The following is an 18,268-nucleotide window of genomic DNA, read 5'->3' as shown; positions in this document are numbered from 1 at the left end:
TATCTTAGAGCAGTACCCAGGAAGCCACTGAGCTAGGGATGAAATGGGGGAGTAATAACTACATGGACAATACTAAGTCATGTAGGTCCAAAATCAACATAACAAATACCATGGCAGATCTGAACAATCAAACCAGAGGATGTGGATGCAATGCAGTACTCTCCCAGCGTTCACCTATGAAAAAACCAGCTTCTCTTTACTACAGTGCTCTCTCCAGTTTAGGGAGCTGTGGGGTTGCCTATAATCTCAGGTAAGAGAAGAGGGTGAGGGAAGGAAGTTTATTGGTATCACAGCAACAACAGATTATTACTACACTGCAAACATGCATCATTCACCACAAAGGTTCTCTCAAGATACGACCTTCTGGAACCAAGCAGTCTATGGGTTAGTAGCACTATGTCTATGTAAGATGAAGGTCTTCACATTCAATTTCAGTATTACTCTTCAGCGACTTTTTAAGACATGTATCCTGGACAAATCAGAGATATGGAGATGCCAGAGAGAAAAATGGATTCAAGGTTACAGTGCAGTTTCATATTTGGCTTTATTAGCTAGCAGAAATTGCTCAAAATTTGTGCTACTGACCGGTTAACTGCAGCAGAGCAAGTCCAAGGCAGAAGTGGCAGGCATATCCAGGTAGGATGATGTTTCGATAATTTTGGCAAAATTCTAAAAGCTGCTCAATTAAAATGCTTGAAAAGTGCAGGGAGAGAGTCTGACTCAATAGAAAAGCCAAGTAGCGAGAGGTTGTTTAGAATTATATATATTTTGAAGTCTTTTCATTTGCAGACTCTGCCTGGAAAACCTTTCTGAAACCTGAGTTGTGCTTAGTCTCTAGTACACGCATTTCTGCAATGATTTCGTAAGAATTAGTTTTGATCCCCATGGACTGGTCTGGAGCCAGTCTGTCATTAACAGACTATTAGAGCTGAGTTTAAAGAGCCAAAGATAGTAGAAGGAAAAGTAACATCACATGTTGTTTGGAAAGGTAGGGGAACTTTAACGTAGCAAACATGCTTGCCATGGGTTATGATTCTAAGGTTCCACGTGCAGCCAAACTCTTAAGTCATGTGAGAATACCAGGGAAAATAAAGTTCTGTACTCTTTATAAGATTACTGCAAAAAATTTTTCATATTTATATAAGCCAAAGGATCATTTTCAAGGTACAGTTGCTTTTTTCTAACTTTTTTTTTGACATCAAGGGAGGCTTGATCTATGATTCTAAAAAAAACCAAAACCCAACAAAACTCAGGAACAATCAATCACAACAAATTTGAGACATTAATAGGATAAGTGGGAATAGAAACAGGTATATTTCTGTGGACCTAACAGGTGTCAATTTATGCAATAGAGCTTACACAAAGTAAACTTTGTTTCTCTTCTGAATTTTGCTAGCAGTTTGCTCCTGGCACACTATGAAAAAGGTCCCACACTCATCCAGTCCTTAGTTTGTCTGTGTCCCACTGATGGGGCTCTCAGAGCGGCACGAGACCCACTGCTTGACGTAGCTCCGTGTGAGGTCTTGCCCGTCTTGCTCAAGAGGGATGGACCCACAAATGGTCTGACTGTTTTGCCCAAATTCAGAGTCAACTGGACTTCCACAGTCTGAGTCCACAAAACCACTGTCAATAGTGTCCAAATCTATACAGATCAAAGGATAACTGTCACCAGGCTTTGTATTGTGAGGGAAGAAGTCATAGGAGCCTTCACTGTAGGAAACACTTTCACCATCAGGAGAAGGTAGAGAACCTGGATTTTCCAAATCCCACTGATATGGCTGCAAGCAAAGGGCTTCTAGGATGCTCCCCACCCCTCCTTCCACTCCCCTTTCTCCTTGCTGGTTGACTGGGACACTTGTGCTCCTCAAGTGGTCTGTGGACACAGAGCCTGAAGCAAGTATTTTGTCCTGTGTACTCAGATCAGCCAAATGCAAATCACTGGATATCTTTCTGTCTTCCTCATCAAGGTTAACCTTGGGGTAACCGGGTTCTCCAGCACTATCATCTTCCTTGTTGGTATGGTCATGTTCCCTGTACACATGATTACAGCTGCACTGGCAGTTACAAGATGTAAATTCATCAGCCACAGTCACTGTATCAATTGACAAGTGCCCATATGACTGATCCTCAGTCCCACCACTACTGTTTACACTGCACCACAGTGACTGGCTACCATGACCTGGGGTAGTCAGGCAAGACACACAGGGCTTGCAAGGCAGATTCTTTCTTAGCTCATGCAGCTCTTCCTGTGGGGTGCTGTTGGAAGGATGCATGGTGTAAACTTCTAGGACTTCTGGAAGGACTATTCCCCATTCAAAGAAATCAAAGGTCATTTTCATATGGGATGCACCAACCCACTTCTGCAGAAAAAGAAACACAGGGAGAGAGAGGTTAGGTTAGCATCACAAGATTTGAGGTTCCACAGAAATAACCAACTTTCTTACACTTTTGGAGGCAAAAATGAAATTCACTGACTCCACCAATATAACAGGAGGATGCTATTATTATGAGACATGGGCAACTGCAGGGGAATTAATTGAAGTAATTGAAAATAATTAGCTCTGAGAGCTTTGCAGTTTTCTCTGACACTCCCGACAGGATCCCAGGCTTCAGAAATCCCATGAACTCAACTCACACATTGAGACAGCACTTACAGAGAATAAAGAGTATAGATGTAACATAAAGATTTTCATGGCACTGAACAGATACTGGAAAGCTCTGGTTCTTATATCTGGAGACGTTTGGCATTCCTTTGAAATAGATTTCTCCTTCTACTACCCTAATGAAAATCCCTTGCTCAGGATAGCATGATGGCCTTTTAGTTTGTCATGTACTCCACTCACTTGAGTAGCCCATTTATACCTTAAAATCTCCATTATGAGCCATGTAAAGAGGTTTGAAAAAGGGAGCAGGGTCTGGGATGCAAGCCATCTTCTTCCACAAGCTGGAAGAGAAAAGAGAAGAGTTAATCACACATTACAAATGCAAATCAAGGCATCTCTAGATCCATTTCAAGCAACTGGAATCACTTGCCCAGCCCTGTGAGTTAGCAAGCAGCCAAGGTTCCAAGGATGTCTTATGCTGCCAGAGTCATCTAATAGCCTTTCTTGTGAACCTCACTAGAGGCGAGACCTCAGCACTTGCACACACACATTCACACTGGGGTAAGAGGTTTCAGTTTTTTTCCTTCCTGGAAAAGCACTAAATGCTAGAAATGCATTTTTACTGAGGCTGAGCTGGTTTGTGGTCTGCAGGCCAGACCACAAACCTATGCAATTCTTCTGTGGACCTAGGCTGTGCCAGCCCTATTGCTGCACCAGCCCAGCCCTCCTCCATGTCAGCATCCCGTATCTCTTCAAGGGCGTAAGAAGCCTCTGAGAGGGACAGAGGCCTCCAGCCAGCATTGAGGGACCTATGTCAGCTTTGGAAGGGGGCAGCTAGCTCTGGCTACTGTGCTCTATCTGGCAACTGCAGAGCACAGACAAGACCAGGAGAACCGCTCAGAAGGCTGTGTTGCCCTTGCTTCATTCCCATGTGCCACCATCTTGGCCCAGCCAGCTGAACGGCAACAGAGTCACAGAGAAAAGCAGGTCACTCGGGGCAGTACATCAGCCAGTGACCATTCTTGGCTGTCCCTCACAGGTTCATAGCTGCCCACTCATAGATATACAAGACTCAAGGAAGGCTGCATGTGAACACCCCATCTTTAACAAGACAGAATAAAAGCATTAACTTCTGCCTCTTGAAGCATTCTTACCTCTGCTGTTTGGCCAGAAATGTTGTGATTGAAGCCATGATTGCCACGACAATACCAAACAACAACAGCCATTCCATGCCTGCTCTCTGTGTCACTGCTGGAGAAAGAGACAAGGTCACTGAGGCTCACCTTGCATTTATATCCTGATCAAGAATCAGGAGATGGTGAGGGGGAAAAGGGTTTTTGCAATGCAAAGTGTTGTCAAGCATTGGAATGGACTGCCCAAGGAGAGGGTGGAGTCACTATCTTTGGAGATCAAGAGACTGGATATCGCTCTTACTACTATGGTCTAGTTGATTAAGTGGCCATCAGTCAAAGGTTGGACCTGATGATCTTGACGTCTTTTCCAACCTAAATGATTAATTTCTATCCCAGATTCTCTCATTGGGATACTGAGGCTGTCACCTGGGCATCTGTACTCCAGATAGGTTTGATTGAGGGTGCTCAGTGATGACTGCATCAATGAAAGGAGCAGCACATCAGCTGCCCTAAGACTTGGCTGCACAACAGACAGCCAACAGTTAGGGCAGGACAGCTCCTTCCCACAAAGACCCCTGGTGTTCTGACTCCTGGTTAGGGACACCTCCACAGATGATCTCTGAAGTGAAAGAGTGCAGCTGATTAGAGACAGGTGTTGACTAGATGACGGTTTGGTAGCTGCTCTCCACCTGTGATGAAAAGCAGCATCTTTGAGATCCAGTACTCAGATATCCCTTAGCAAAAGGAGCCAGGCCATGCTGCCATTGCGCCATGTAAACCCTGTAATACATCAGTTTGAGCTGCAGAGCAGTGAGAGCAGAGAAGCTTAGCACATACTGCTGGCAGTGATCACAGTAATTTTGTACCTGCTCTATTGGAGCAAAGGCTCCTTATTTTCATAGCCTCTGTTCCACCATGACAAGCATCAGTGTACTTCCATATACTGTGAACTCCTTGCAGAGTACTGCAGAGTGGGGGCTACCAAACAAAACATCCATACCCAGCATGACCCAACATCACAGTCCAGACACAGAACTCAGGTTTGAGAGCAGGATCCCCCTTCCCTCAGCTGAAGACAACACTAAGACCCAGTAGAGGAGATGTCTCCCATTTCTGAAAGCTGCAAATAGGACCTGGGACATTTGACATTGAAAAGGAAGCCAGAGGCTGCATTCCTGCAAGTGGTATCCAAATGTACAGCAACTCCACAAAACACTCTTCTTTTGTGACACACTTAGAATGTCAATACTGACAGCCCAGGCTTGGGGTTCCCATAACCAGTAAGGAAGCTAACCATACCTGTCTTCACTGGACTGTTTAAAATTTGTTCCAATTAATTAGATTTTATTAAATTTCTGAAAGCATTCTCTGACACTGGACTAATTGAAAGGGCAAGGAGATCTGGCAGCATGTACCGGCAGGGCTGGTTTTCAATGACAGCAGAGAACTCCATTCACTCCAAAAGCCACCATAGCCACTGTCTTCCCGGGGTCTAGCTCTCACTTGGAACTCGTACTCAGTGTCTGCCTGTAGTTCCCATGGCAGGATCACCAATGTCCGTTTATCTTCATGAACAGCTTTAGTCTTCTGAGTCTGTGAATGATTAAACACCAAACACTAGAGTGACTGCTCTTACTTTGCTCACACTGCTGCACAGTGAGGATGCCTGCAAAGTAACCTCTTCTGCTTTCATCTTACTTCTGCAAGGCCATGCTCTGACTGGTCAGCAGCTACATGCAATCCTGGGGGAGCCTTCCAGGCAGGACAGCATGAGAATCAAATGAATTATCAGTCTTCCGCACAGGATCTAATACTTCTCACACAGCTCCTGCATCTCAATTAATCTTTGGATTTGCCTGTTTTCAGCCCAGTCAAGCAGAGAGACATTTTTTCTAAACCATGAAAACCCTTCTTTCCCACCAGTGCTACTGTCTTAGTTGTGCTGGCCTTCTCTTTTCTGGCACACCCTACTTGATGGTAAACTGACATCTCACTTACCTCCCAGGTGTCAGTTCTTCTTTTGTAACGCAGCTGATATTCCAGTTCCCCATTCAAAAAGTAGAAGGAAGAGTTCTGGTAGATGGTTTCCCAAGAAATATTGTAACCCTCTGAGAACAAAGCGGTCAGGTTGAATGGAGGCTGTGGTTTTACTGAAAGACAGGATGGTGTTACTACAGTTAAGAGATGGCCCAACACGGTAAGAGCAATGCAGAGTGAGTAGGGACCAAAGCTGCCCTAGCAGTGGTGGGCCTTCCTACACTAGAGAACATCCACATCATTCCTGTCCTCAGCCATGCATGGAACCCCACATGTGAGGAATATAATGAAGTCAGGACCACATTTCTCTGAATATATCTTCAGCTTGTCTCTGAAGCTCCTCATTGACTATGGAGAAGGAAAGATAGTACACAGAGCTAATAAACTCCTGGGAGATTATGTAAAATGTAGAGCACCTTGTTCTTCTCATGACATAAAAGAACTCTGTGTAGTCATGATCACTCACAAGACTGGAGAAATACCCCTCAAGGTAACAGAGTCATGAGGAAAAGCTGAGGCTAGGAGACACTGCATAAACCCACTGCAATTCCATGCCCCATCTGCTCAAAAAGCAAGCTTTTGTATCCCTGCAGGGAGTGTTCATATATTGAAAAGCAGTCATGCAAAACTCCAGCAGTCTGCAGGGCCCACCGCTGAGCTATGATGCCTTTGGATGAGGGCCTCTAGGAGATATGCAAAGCACCACTACCCAATCTCTAGTCTGTCAGTGGGAGCAAGGAGGCTTCCTGAAATGTTAAGGCATTTGTCAAAAAGATGACGCTTCTCAAGTAAAGTTTCAGAAGAAGTCAAATAGAAAAATCCTTTTCCTACATCTGCCTGGTACCCATCTGCCTGGTTCACCACTCCTTTTTTTTTTTTCACAGTTCCATACACAGCCCAGAACTTACCAGCATTCCACCAAGCCAGGTGTATGATTGCATTCAGTCTTCGTGTCATGCAGGAGAAATGATGAGGAATTGCCCCAGAAAGGGGAGCTGCCACATCCAGTACATCTGGGAAACATTGTGCCACCCAAAATAATGTCATGTTTGTTCAGGTGTCCACTGCAAAAGCCTTTTGGGAGCCTCCAGCTCCTTGGATATTACAAGAGAGCTGTAGAAAGGCTTTTGACAAGGGCATGTAGTGATAGGACAAGGGGGAATGGTTTCATACTGACAGAGGACAGGGTTAGATGGAATATCAGGGAGAAATTCTTCTCTGTGAGGGTGGTGAGGAACTAGCAAAAGTTGCTCAGAGAAGCTGTGGCTGCTCCATCCCTGGAAGTGTCCAAGATTAGGTTGGATGGGGCTTGGAGCAACCTGGTCTAGTGGAAAGTGTCCCTGCCCATGGTAGGGAGTTGAGCTGAATGATCTTTAAGGTCCCTTCCAACCCAAACCATCTTAAGGACTCTGTGATTTGTGACATTTGTTATAAAGTAATTCCTCCTGCCCTTTAGAATCCAGCCAAGAACAAGCTCTTGCATAGCCTAGGTATGAGACTGGTCTAAGGTGATATTTATCACCTACTGCTTCATGGGGAAAAGGAATTTCCACACAAAAAGCATGGAACAAGCCAGCTTGAAGCTCAGCTTCAAGCATAATCACAATAATAAGAGTACAGTGCTTTCTGTAGATGACTGTACAGCAAACATAGCCCCACACTGCTTGCTGCCACTCTCACTCCTTGTCCAGACTATCCTAGCACATAAAGTCAAAGAGTATTTATGGAATTCACCATTTTTGTACTTACTGTTGTCTGACAAATAAAATTCTTTGGAAAGCATGTGCTGCCTATCAGCTATCTCTGTAACATCCACCTGGACTTTGGTATCTGCTAGGAGTTCAGTCATGTCCACAGTGCACATGTACTGCGTGTGACTGGTGTTTCTTGACAATTGCACGAGACTGCAAGCAGCCACAGTATTTTCTGGATCTTCCTCAGGAACCCTAAAAAAGCCAAAACAAAGAAGTCTGCATGTATTACATGCTGTAGTTGGATTAATTTGTTACTGAACCACCAGGCACAGGAAATTATTAAAATGAAAAATCAACATGTTCAAATAAAAAAATATCTTTGAACTTCAAAACATATTTTTTCCCCTTCTACTTGTTCAGCTTAGCATCTTTGAGAGAAATAGGAAAGTGTTTCTGGAAAGGAAAGGTGCTCCTCAGGGCTACACAGCCCAAGACTGCATCCACTTCCTTGCTGGGACAGAACAGCAGCAGACTGGACAATCTACATGAGCCCTGCCAATGCACAGAGGTGAAATTTCACTTTTAACAGCAGCAAAGGGCAAGGTATTCCCATGGTAGCAGAGAAGGCAATGCTAAGGAAGCTGGAGTCAGCATAGCAGCCAGCAGCAAGAAGCACAGTCAGTGCAGATAGGAACCAGGGGTCCTTTGCTAGGGAAGAAGTCAGTTTGTAACTGCAGTGCAAAAAACCAAGTAAAAAACCAGCATGGCAGCAAAACCAGGATTTCTACCTAACAAAGAGGACAGAAGGTCACCACTGTGCTATGGCCATATAGAAGCTCTTGCTAACTGAACTTTGCTCATCCCACCAAGACATACCATGTAGCAGTGAGATTGTATGAACCAGCACCCAACTCATCTCGCAGGATACAGGACAGGGTCTGTACATAGTCCACAAAACAAGTGAGGCTTTCACAACACATAGCTGTAGGTTTGGAAAGAGAAAATGCAATATCAACTTCTGTGACAAATCAACATATGCACTCCTCAGGGTTCCCACTACATCTGAAGGAAATAGACCAGTCTCTGACAACCGCCCTCCCACCCACTGAAAGTCTCCAGTTTTGGGGCATAAGACGTGTTCCAACTCTACAGGGTGACAAGTCATTGACGGCAAGATAAGTGTCAAAAAAAAACCTATTAAAAACGCTGAGGCAACCAAAATCAGGAAATGCCCAAATTGCGACTCCTGTAGAATCACTACAGCAGAGTCACATATTTCTGCAGGAATCTTAGCTTATATGGCACATAGAAGAGGCCTGAAACCCAGTAAGAAACAGTAGCATATTCAAACATTTTAATGATACCACTTTCAAAATTGAGTACTGTTCATTGCTAAGATAGTTTTCATTGTACGTCTACATAGCACTTTACACATTTTTTCAAGTGCTATTTTAGTAATTTTTTCTTTGCCATTCTCTTTTCTGTTTTCTAAAGCTTGATATCTGCAGTATCAATACTTTTTATGTCCAGCTCTAGAATCTTGAAGTACATTTTTAATGAAATTTGGGAATAAAAATACTGCAAATTTGTAGGTACTATAATTTCTATAAAACATTCCGATAAGCACAATTTATTAATTACAGACTTCTCAAGAGAACTTGAAATGCAATTGTAGAACTTATACTGGTCACCAGGAAAATCAAGTCATTTTTTGAAAGTGGTCACAAAACAGCATTTATACTCTTCTACTTGCTCTGCGGGAGCTCTGCTCAGAGAGTGTGTGCTTTGTAAAAGTACAATTGTCCTGTACATAACACACTTACCTCCCTGGATTTCAAGGCTGGTAAGACAGTAGCACAGTGAGTAATGTCTGCATTGACAAGTCCCCTCCTGACAGCTCCCTGGGCTGACAAGAACCACACCATTACACTAGGAAATGGCTGAATGAGGAAAGGCCTGCAGGTGATGCAGCATGCCATGCTGGTTCAAACCATGCCTACTGCAGTGACATGTAAAGTAGTACCCATTTTCAATGGGAATAAAATGCTCATCATCTAGGAAAAGACTCATGATTGTCACATCCATACTTAAATCAAGCATGTGTCCTCCCCTACTGCAAAGGCTGCTCCCAGCCTCCTGAGAACACACTACTTTGCAGCCATCAGGCAACCAAACCCTTTGATGCTAACCATGCTGCAAGCTCACTTCCCTTTGTTGTTCTGCTGCTTTCTTGGTTAGAGAAGCTGCACTCCCTGCTTCCTCCTTCCCTGTTGCAACATGCTTATGTCCAGAGTGTTGTTTGTTAACGTGATATGCTCAACAACCCCAATGCCCAATCTTACAGCTGAAGCTGTACACAGGGAACCACCACAGAATGCAGACAGTGTATGCAATGAAGGACCAGAAACATCGGTTCCACCCTCCCCATTAAATGGCTGTCCACACAAACAAGCTGTCTGCATTGACAGTCACAACGAACAGCAGGCATGTCCAGCAGAGGGTGCAGCCTCCTTCTAGGGCGGGGTAAGTCCAGAGGAAAACAAAGTCCAACTTTTCCCTGCTGAAGTCACCCATCACAACATTTACTTCCTAGTCCTCACGTATCAGAGCATATGCTATTCTCCCTACACAAGCTCTGGGCAGCACTCAAATTTGCATACACAATCCTTCTTAACCCAAAGGTTTAGGATGGTGGCAGAAGAAATTTGGGGATATTTGCAACAGATTGGTCCCAAGGATGTACATTTGATTTTTTTTAAACCTTTATTTTGACTTTTTAATTTCATACTGAGTTCAGAATTATTTTTTAAATTTTAACTAAGTTCTCACATTTTATTTTGAACCCTCAATAGACTCTTCTGAGGGTCCTGGACCAAGCGCTGTTTAGTTCAGAATCCTGAGCAACATACTTTTTCTCTTTTAGACTAACTTTATTTTCCTAGAAAAAATGGGGTTAGGAAACTCTTGCATTCCTTTAGAAAGGGCAGCAAGTATTAATAGGCTATTAAGCATCAGTAATTAGTGTTCCTCTACATTATTATGTTGATTAGTCAAACAGATTACTATTCCTAGGTGGACAGACTACTATTCCTAGGTAGCTGGTAAGTTGCAAGGGTATCATTGGGCAAGACTCTGTTAACAAAATTAAGAGGACAGCTTTTTACTGGAAAAGGAATAATTAAGTATCCTAAAACCAATTAGTTAGATCTAGGATCTAGATCTAGGAGAAATGTCTCTCCTTGGCAGCTTCAGAAACAATACTCAAATACTTTTAACAGTAAGATCTAGATTTATCAAAACTGAAATTAGTACATGGTAATTCCCTGGCTTGTATCACACAAAACTTGGACCAGACATCACAGTGGTCCCCTGTGATAGAAAGATATAATTCTGAATGCATCTTTTCTCCTTATTTAGGTCTGGGGAAGGTCCAATGCTTTGCCTACAAGCAGCAGGTAAGATACTAAACTTGCATGGTTCCCTGCAGACATGGTTGTCACTGCCTTGTTCTGTCCAGCTGATCTGTTCAGAAAATCAAGTCTGAGTCAGCCTATATGCACAGTTCAGTCGTAAGCAAAGGGACTCAGACTAGGAGAGGTTCACTACACTGATCCTGGCTGACCAGACAACAGCAACCCTGGGGATATCCTGGTCTTGGCCACCAGAACCTTTTCTACAGCAAAGGGTATTTTTGATGGGGGAAATCCTACTCTAATGCCACTAGGAGACATTTCAGTGCAAGGCAGGCACTGCCTCTGCAGGCTCTCCACAGGTGCTGCCCCCCAGAGCCGTATACAGCCTGGCTGAACTCTGCCCAGCTGTGCACCTTCCTGTGCCTGTCCTCCACTCATTACTGCATGGAACTCTCTCCCCTAGGACCTTATCCTCTGCTTGCTGTCCCATGGCAACCTTGTGCCATGCACATCTCATCAGAGCTGGCACATATGGTCACTAAGATAAATCCTGTGGTTGTACAATCTGAAAGAAATATCTGAGGACTTACTGTGCTGGAATAAAAGGCAGATGAAAATATTCTGGAGCCACAGTTTGTTCTTCATGGTGGTTCTCACTGGATGTCCTGGGGAAGAAAAAAACAAAACAAAACAAAACAACCACAAACAATACTCTCACAACCAGTTTAGAGCTCTGCTCAGACATTTACTTGATTAAGGTTGACGTGGAATTAATCTTGCTTTCATTTAAACGTCTAAAAGTAGAGTGCCTTTTTAAGACAATTAACTTCAGCTCTTCTGTGTGTATCTTTCCCATGGGCTAAGAGGGGTATGACCAACAGCCTGCCAACTTGCCATAAGCAAGGTCTGTGAAATCTTTGCTCTTTGCTACCACATGCACAGAGAAAGCAGCAAAGTGACTGCAGCTCAGATAATCCAGGCAACAAGAAAGACTCTTGTGCTAATTGCTAACCCATTTTTTCTTCATTAGTATCTTGCAGCTAGGAATGGCTTGCCACTAGAAGTGACGTTGCTGCAGATTAAATAGCTACACAGTGAATTGGCCAAATGGAGTCTGAATATCATTGTGGGTCTGTGTGAGGAAAGCTAGTGAAAACTCATTGATTTGGCCTACCTGTAGTTACATAAGCATGAAATATCTAGTTAAGGGACTCCAGAAAGACAGACCAGAGAAAAAAAATTAAAAAAAAAAACTAGCTTCCCATGTAGCATATGAGAGAACAATACAGTACTGACTGCAGGGAAAGGCTGCCCTGATGGTATAGTGAAGAGAACCTACAAGAAAGTCTTCAGAGAAGATGACAGCAGGACGTTTAAAACAGAGGAAATGGCATCACATACAAATGACTGTTCAACACACAGTTCCTGCTCCAAGACAAAGCCTTCAAGTCATAAGATGTATTTAAGGCTGTGTTTTCACAGCATTTAAATATTTATAGAAACACATGGGTGTGCACAGAAAGACTTAAAATATGCTCTCTGCAGAGTATTGGCTTTGATACCTGGTACAGACTTCAGCACTGTTTTCTCAAGCTATTCTTAAATGGGGCAAGACTTCGGAGAAGCAATGTGTATTATTTTGGCGACATAATTTCATTGAAAGCAAGTTGCAAGAATGCACAGACAACAGGAAGGGCCCATATGCCATGCCACATAGTCTGATCTACCCTTTTGATTTAAAAAACCATCACCACTTGTCCTGTTGCAACAGACTCTGCTAAAAAGTCTGTCCTTATCTTTCTTACTGGCTCCCTTTAAATAATGAAAGGTTGCAGTAAGGTCTCCTCAAAGCCTGCTCTTCTCCAGGCTGAACAAGCCCAACTCTCTCAGCCTGCCGGACATAGCAGAGGTGCTTCAGCCCTTGAAGCATTTCTGTGGCCTCTTCTGGACTCAATACAGCAGTTCCACATGCTTGTCACATTGGGGGGCCCAGACTTGAAGGCAGAACATCAGGCAGGGTCCCAAGAGAGCAGGGTAGAGGGGAAGAATTCCCTCCATCAGCTGCCCACACTACTGAGGAAGAACCCCAGGAGTTTCTGGGCTACCAGCACATATGGCCTGCTTATGGACAGCTTTCATTCCACCACTGCCTCCAGGTCCTTGTCAGCAGAGCTGGTCTCAATCTGTTTGTCCCTCAGCCTGTATTCATATGGGGGGTTCAAGGTATTCAGGTCCTGGGGTGCCTATGCAGCATCCACCACAAGCAACAAACACCCAGGCAATCACCCAGCAGAGAGAAACCCATGAAGCCTTTAAGACTTGGGGAACATTTGTGGAGTTTAAAAATTTCCCAGGTTTACTCAAATAATGAAAGCAAAACAAATTTAGCAGCCACCAGAAAGCCCCTGCAGCCTCATGTGAGCTCACAGATGTGCTCTCAGGGTGTCAGTGCCCAGGTGAGACTAGCAAGACTCATTCTGGAGGTGCCACAGACACATGTGTCACACTCTGCTGTGGGAGCAGTGATGCAGCTGCTGCCCCTTCTTTCCTGCCAAACAAACCCTGCCCATGAAGCACTGTTCCAGCTCAGCAAGGAGCCCCAGGCACCCTACCATCCTCCCTCACCTGCTGCCAGTGGCAGGGCAGACTCTCTACCTTTGTACTCCAGCTCTTCTTTCTGCATCACACATTGCCTTGAGTAAACACCTTTTCTTGACCCCTCTGGTCCAAGCTCTCCAAGTTTTCTCTGTATAATAACTCTCATCACTACCACTACTTTTGGTGGTGCAGTCCCTAGGCACTGAGATACAGTCCACTATCTAACTCCATCTTGTGATCTCACCCATCTCCATAGCTCTTCTCCAAATCCTCATTCCTTTGAGGAAGGTTTGCTGTTATCCTGCTATCTGAAACCTGCTCATTTGACTGAGACTGCACCATGAGCCCATCTCAGCATCACTTAGTATTGTAACTGTCGTGCTCCACACTCTTGGCCACCATAGAAAACAAAGAAAGGCAACTTGTGAAAGAAAAAGAAAAGAGAAAGGAAAAGGAAAGGGAAAGGCTGGGCCCTCAGAGAGGTCTGCAGATCCACCACTTTTTTCAGAATCCAACTGGCAGGGCCTCTCACGCTTTGTATTCATGACATTGCAGTAGCTCCCTGTTTTTATGCTTATTCCTGCCTAAATGAATAGACCAATGCAAGGAAAGTCTTTGCTGCTTTTACCTATTGGACTGTGGTTTCTTTCAAGGACCTCCCCTACTTTTCTTTCTCCACTCAGAGAATGGTACCATTGACCTGAAGGGACAGGCAGGACTTAACTGGAAAAAGTCAAAGCAAGGAGCCCAAGTCATCTACCCATCACTGGGTAGATGTCTTACAGAATTACCAGAGACTGCCATTACACAATGGGGAGAGGTTAGCATACAGCCTTGTAATCTAGAAGGAAGATTCATGAAGATGAGCACAGTAGCAAAAATAAAACCAGTAGGATCTGCTAAAATAGCTGAAACAAAGAGACAATACTTCCTCAGTTGGGATGTCACTGTCCCATCTCTCACCCTTGCCAATGCCCACAGATTAGTCCAAGATTTATCTTCTTCTATTTCCCTACCTCACTGTGGTAGGAAAGGACTCTGACCTCTAAGAGCACCACAGACAGTTTCAGTACTGCTGAAACTGTCTGACCTCCTGGCTGTGCTCCAAATTGTTATGACAGGACATGGACAGACAAGACATGTGCAGAAGAGCTGGGAAAGCTGCAGCTCTGCAGCAGCATCTTTGTGGTGTTTGATGCCAAAGACCTCATGACTTCAATGGAGATGTATAGCAGCCCTAATTCTAAAGCATGCTCCAGTGTCAGGCCCCCTGCAAGCTTCAATCCCAGTCTATTATTGGGACCCCCACCTTTCCTACATCCCTGAATTTGTTACACCTTTCCCATTTGCTTTTATCTGTCAGCATGTGATTGTTAACCTGGAGGAAAGAAGGGTAGTGGGCAATGAGCAAAGGCAGGAACTTATTCCCAGACTGGCATTAGAAAAGTCCTTTCTACCGCCTCATTTCATTTGCTCAGTCTGTGAAATGGGGACTCAGAATCAGCTTCATGCATCCTTGCAACACAGACACTTGTTATAAAATGTCAAACATTTTACAGCTGCCAAGTACCACATCTGCAAACTCTATAATATCCTTATGAGATCACAGCAATAAAGCTGAGTAGCCATTCATAATATACACGTGTAAATGATGCTACAAGTTTTTAATATAACAGAGAACAGGAAATAGGACCAATACAGACAGACATTTATGAAGATTATTTTTGTTAAGAATCTGGAAATATGATGCTATAAGCTGCCAAACATTGATGCAGTCTAAGCTGACAGTTTGAACTGTTTTCAGGAAATGTACGTACTTAAAAAACAAAACAAAAAAACCCCCCAAAACAACAACAAAACACATACAAAAAAAAAAAAGGGAAAAAACCCCAAGCAAACAAAAAAAAACCCACCAGAAAAATCCCCCAAAACCAAACAAACAAAAAAACCACCAAACCACCAAACCCCAAATCAAAACTAATTAAGAACTCAGTTTAAGTAAAAAAAAAAAAAACAAGGAAAAAAATATTTCCAAACATGAGAAAATTTTTTGCACCCAAGCAAAAAAAGAGTGGAAGACACAGTCCACCAGTTATATGCCCAAATAAGCCTTCCTCTTGAAAAAAAAATCATTATCAATGCACACTGCCATTTAATCAGAAAGCTGAAGCAACAGGGAGACAAAGGGGTGCCCTGACTGTCCAGAGGCTAAGAGCAATGACGCTGGGCCACAAAGGCCACATCAGCTATAAGAAAGATTTACAGTGAAGTTGCAACATCAAGCAGGAACAAACTAGCAGCAGGGAGAGTTGGTGAAACATGGATATTACCTGCCCTGTTCTGTGCATTTCAGCCCTCCAACACTTCCATGACCAGCCTGGTTAAATCATTACTGCAATTGCAGACCCCACCTGGGGAGCTGAGGAGCAGGTGGGGCTCCTTAGCACTGAGTAAGAGCAAAGCCGACTTGTGCACAACCAAGGGCTGTGGTGTATTGGAATACACAGTGATAAGTGGAGATTGACGTCACCACTGTATCAGTATTACTGTGCCAACAGAAGGATGTGGTGAGAGGAGGTGATGAATTCAGGTCCAAACACCCACACAACGTTTATTACTGTACTGTTCTGCTTTTTTACATGAGAAAAGGGTGGGAGAACTGATAAAAACTCACAAGCCTCCTATCTAAAAGGTCATAGTGAGGCTTAGACTTGTGCAGTGAGGAGGCACCAGTATCAAGGTATTAAAGGGCTAAGCCAAACTGCATAGTACAGCATGTGCCACATTGGAGACAGTCAAACACCACTGTGTTCAGCTTCCATCCTTTCCCAAAACGGCCCAGGATCAGGGCAACAGCACCAGTCCTTAGACCACAGGCAGGGAGGTCATCTGGCTCCTACATAGGTGAGGGGCTCACCCCTGTTGTATCTCGTGCCTGTGACTTGTGTCTGGGCCAGGTCTCTTTAGATCGCAAGGTTGGCACTGATGGAGGATCCATCAGCTCACCTAATCATATCTTTAAAGGGGCTTCAAGGAACACATGCACACTCACTGTATCCTTGGACAAGAGGGAAATGAGCAGCACTATGGAGGGATTTGGCACACACAACACAGTGTGGAGGTAGGAGGAGCTAGGAGCAAGAACAAGGAACTGTAATAACCCAAGAAGACTGCAGCAGTGAAGTTGGCACAAAGCAGCAGGGTGCAGGATGAGGGAGCTCCATGTTAAGCCCTCCATACCTCTGACTCACCCTTTGAAAAAAAGATGTTTTGGAATGTTCAAGCCAGGGCAGGCAGCTCTTGACCATGCTTGCCAGGTAGTTGCTGGTAACTGAGCTGGTTGTACACGGTTAGGGCACGCATGGAGAAGGTCACATGACTTAATCCAGAAGCTACTCCTCATTGTATTTGGAGCAGCCTCTGTGAAAGACCAGCTCTCCCTTCTGCATGCTTTGTGGATCACTTACAGGCACAATGTCAGGCCCAAGCTTCTAGAAAAGACTCGTCTCAGCTGATGGTGCCTGTGGGCTGTGGAGATTGCCACCCCTCTTGGGTGCAGTGTGGGACAGTACAGGGTTAATGAGGCTGAGTGGCTAAGTCAGAAATTTCCCAGAAGTAATATCTTTCTGTTGTGAGGACAGCACACCAGGACAGTGGTGTGGCTTTTGCCCCCTGCTTACACAGGACTCTCCAAGGTGTGCCAATATTGTTATTTGTGCAGAGGAGAGAGGGGAAAAAGCAGCATGTCTGATCAGTCCAAAGAGTGATAGTCTGACAGACATACGCCATACTACTTTTAAACCATGCATTAATATGTATTTGATATTACAGAGCTAACTTTAAAAACAGGAACACTGGTAGCACTCTAAGACTAATGGCTTTATAAATTTAAACACATTGCACCAAAAGGCCTGTTTTTCTCAAATTTAACTCATAAAAAGTGTAATTTCAGCCTAGCCTGCAGCAGTAATATTCACCAAGAAGCAAGCATGAAGGGCACACAAGGGAAAGCTTGGTAGATGCTGTTATTCATGACCCAAAACCATTTTGCCATCACTGGAAGAAGGGCAACATCATTATGTATTTATCAGCAAGATAAATCATCAAAAAAACAACATTCAGAGCTGACAATTCTTTCTCTAGGATATAAAACCAGTCATGCTTGGAGTTATCAGGTTCATGATTTGACAAAAAAGAGAAAAAACTCCACAGAAACAGTACTACCTCTGTACTTTCTTCCTGTCATAACAGAATTAAACCAATATCCCCAGCAGCATCAAAGATACAGACCTGGCACAACTTCAGAGTCAAAGGCACCATTACTGGCTGGTGACATTTAGGAGGAAGATAATCATACATTACAATAAGCGAAAAATGGCAGGACAACAGCTGAGACATGAGTAACAGTGTTCTACTGGAAGGGAAAGCAATAGAAGAAACCACCTCAAAGCTCAGGAAACAAGCTAAAATATGAATGAGCCAGGCAGAAAGCGGAGGTGTTAGTCAGCAAAGCAGCAGGTTGAAAAACACCGAAGCTCTACAGGTGGTGGCTGTGAGCTGACACAGGATGCTGCAGGGGAGGGAGGAGTGCATTTCTTTCAGTCTGGGGAATACTGAATATCACCTGCAGAGACCCCAGCATCCTGCCCTCCTTCTGCCTTTGCTAGTTATCTGTAGCCATCAACACTGGGGTCAGCCTCTTGTTTTCCCCAATATCCATTGAGTCTGAACCCATACTCCATGAATGCTGCTGTAAAAGGACATCACTTTGGCTCTAGCCAGAGCAAAAG

The 18,268-nt window shown here is 44.1% G+C and overlaps 1 protein-coding gene across 3 annotated transcripts in view; it reads right to left on the bottom strand.

Moving 5' to 3' along the window:
• Positions 1-519: 519 nt before the first annotated feature.
• The window catches only part of IL21R (interleukin 21 receptor), a 21,269-nt gene continuing 3,520 nt past the window's right edge, over positions 520-18,268 (bottom strand). For all 3 annotated transcript variants that reach the window (XM_031061054.1, XM_031061053.1, XM_005425970.2), the window contains exons 3-10: positions 11,471-11,545; positions 8,344-8,449; positions 7,523-7,719; positions 5,735-5,886; positions 5,152-5,329; positions 3,758-3,854; positions 2,863-2,944; positions 520-2,360 (exon numbers count right to left, since the gene is read on the bottom strand). In XM_031061054.1, coding sequence (XP_030916914.1) covers positions 1,446-2,360; positions 2,863-2,944; positions 3,758-3,854; positions 5,152-5,329; positions 5,735-5,886; positions 7,523-7,719; positions 8,344-8,449; positions 11,471-11,545 — 1,802 coding nt within the window. In that variant the 3' untranslated portion in view covers positions 520-1,445. The remainder of the gene's footprint in view (positions 2,361-2,862; positions 2,945-3,757; positions 3,855-5,151; positions 5,330-5,734; positions 5,887-7,522; positions 7,720-8,343; positions 8,450-11,470; positions 11,546-18,268) is intronic.

The sequence above is a fragment of the Geospiza fortis genome, unplaced genomic scaffold (assembly GCF_000277835.1).
Source record: "Geospiza fortis unplaced genomic scaffold, GeoFor_1.0 scaffold213, whole genome shotgun sequence".
Taxonomy (NCBI): domain Eukaryota; kingdom Metazoa; phylum Chordata; class Aves; order Passeriformes; family Thraupidae; genus Geospiza; species Geospiza fortis.
Note: the sequence above shows the minus strand (reverse complement) of the source record. Positions and strands in the feature narration are given on the sequence as shown.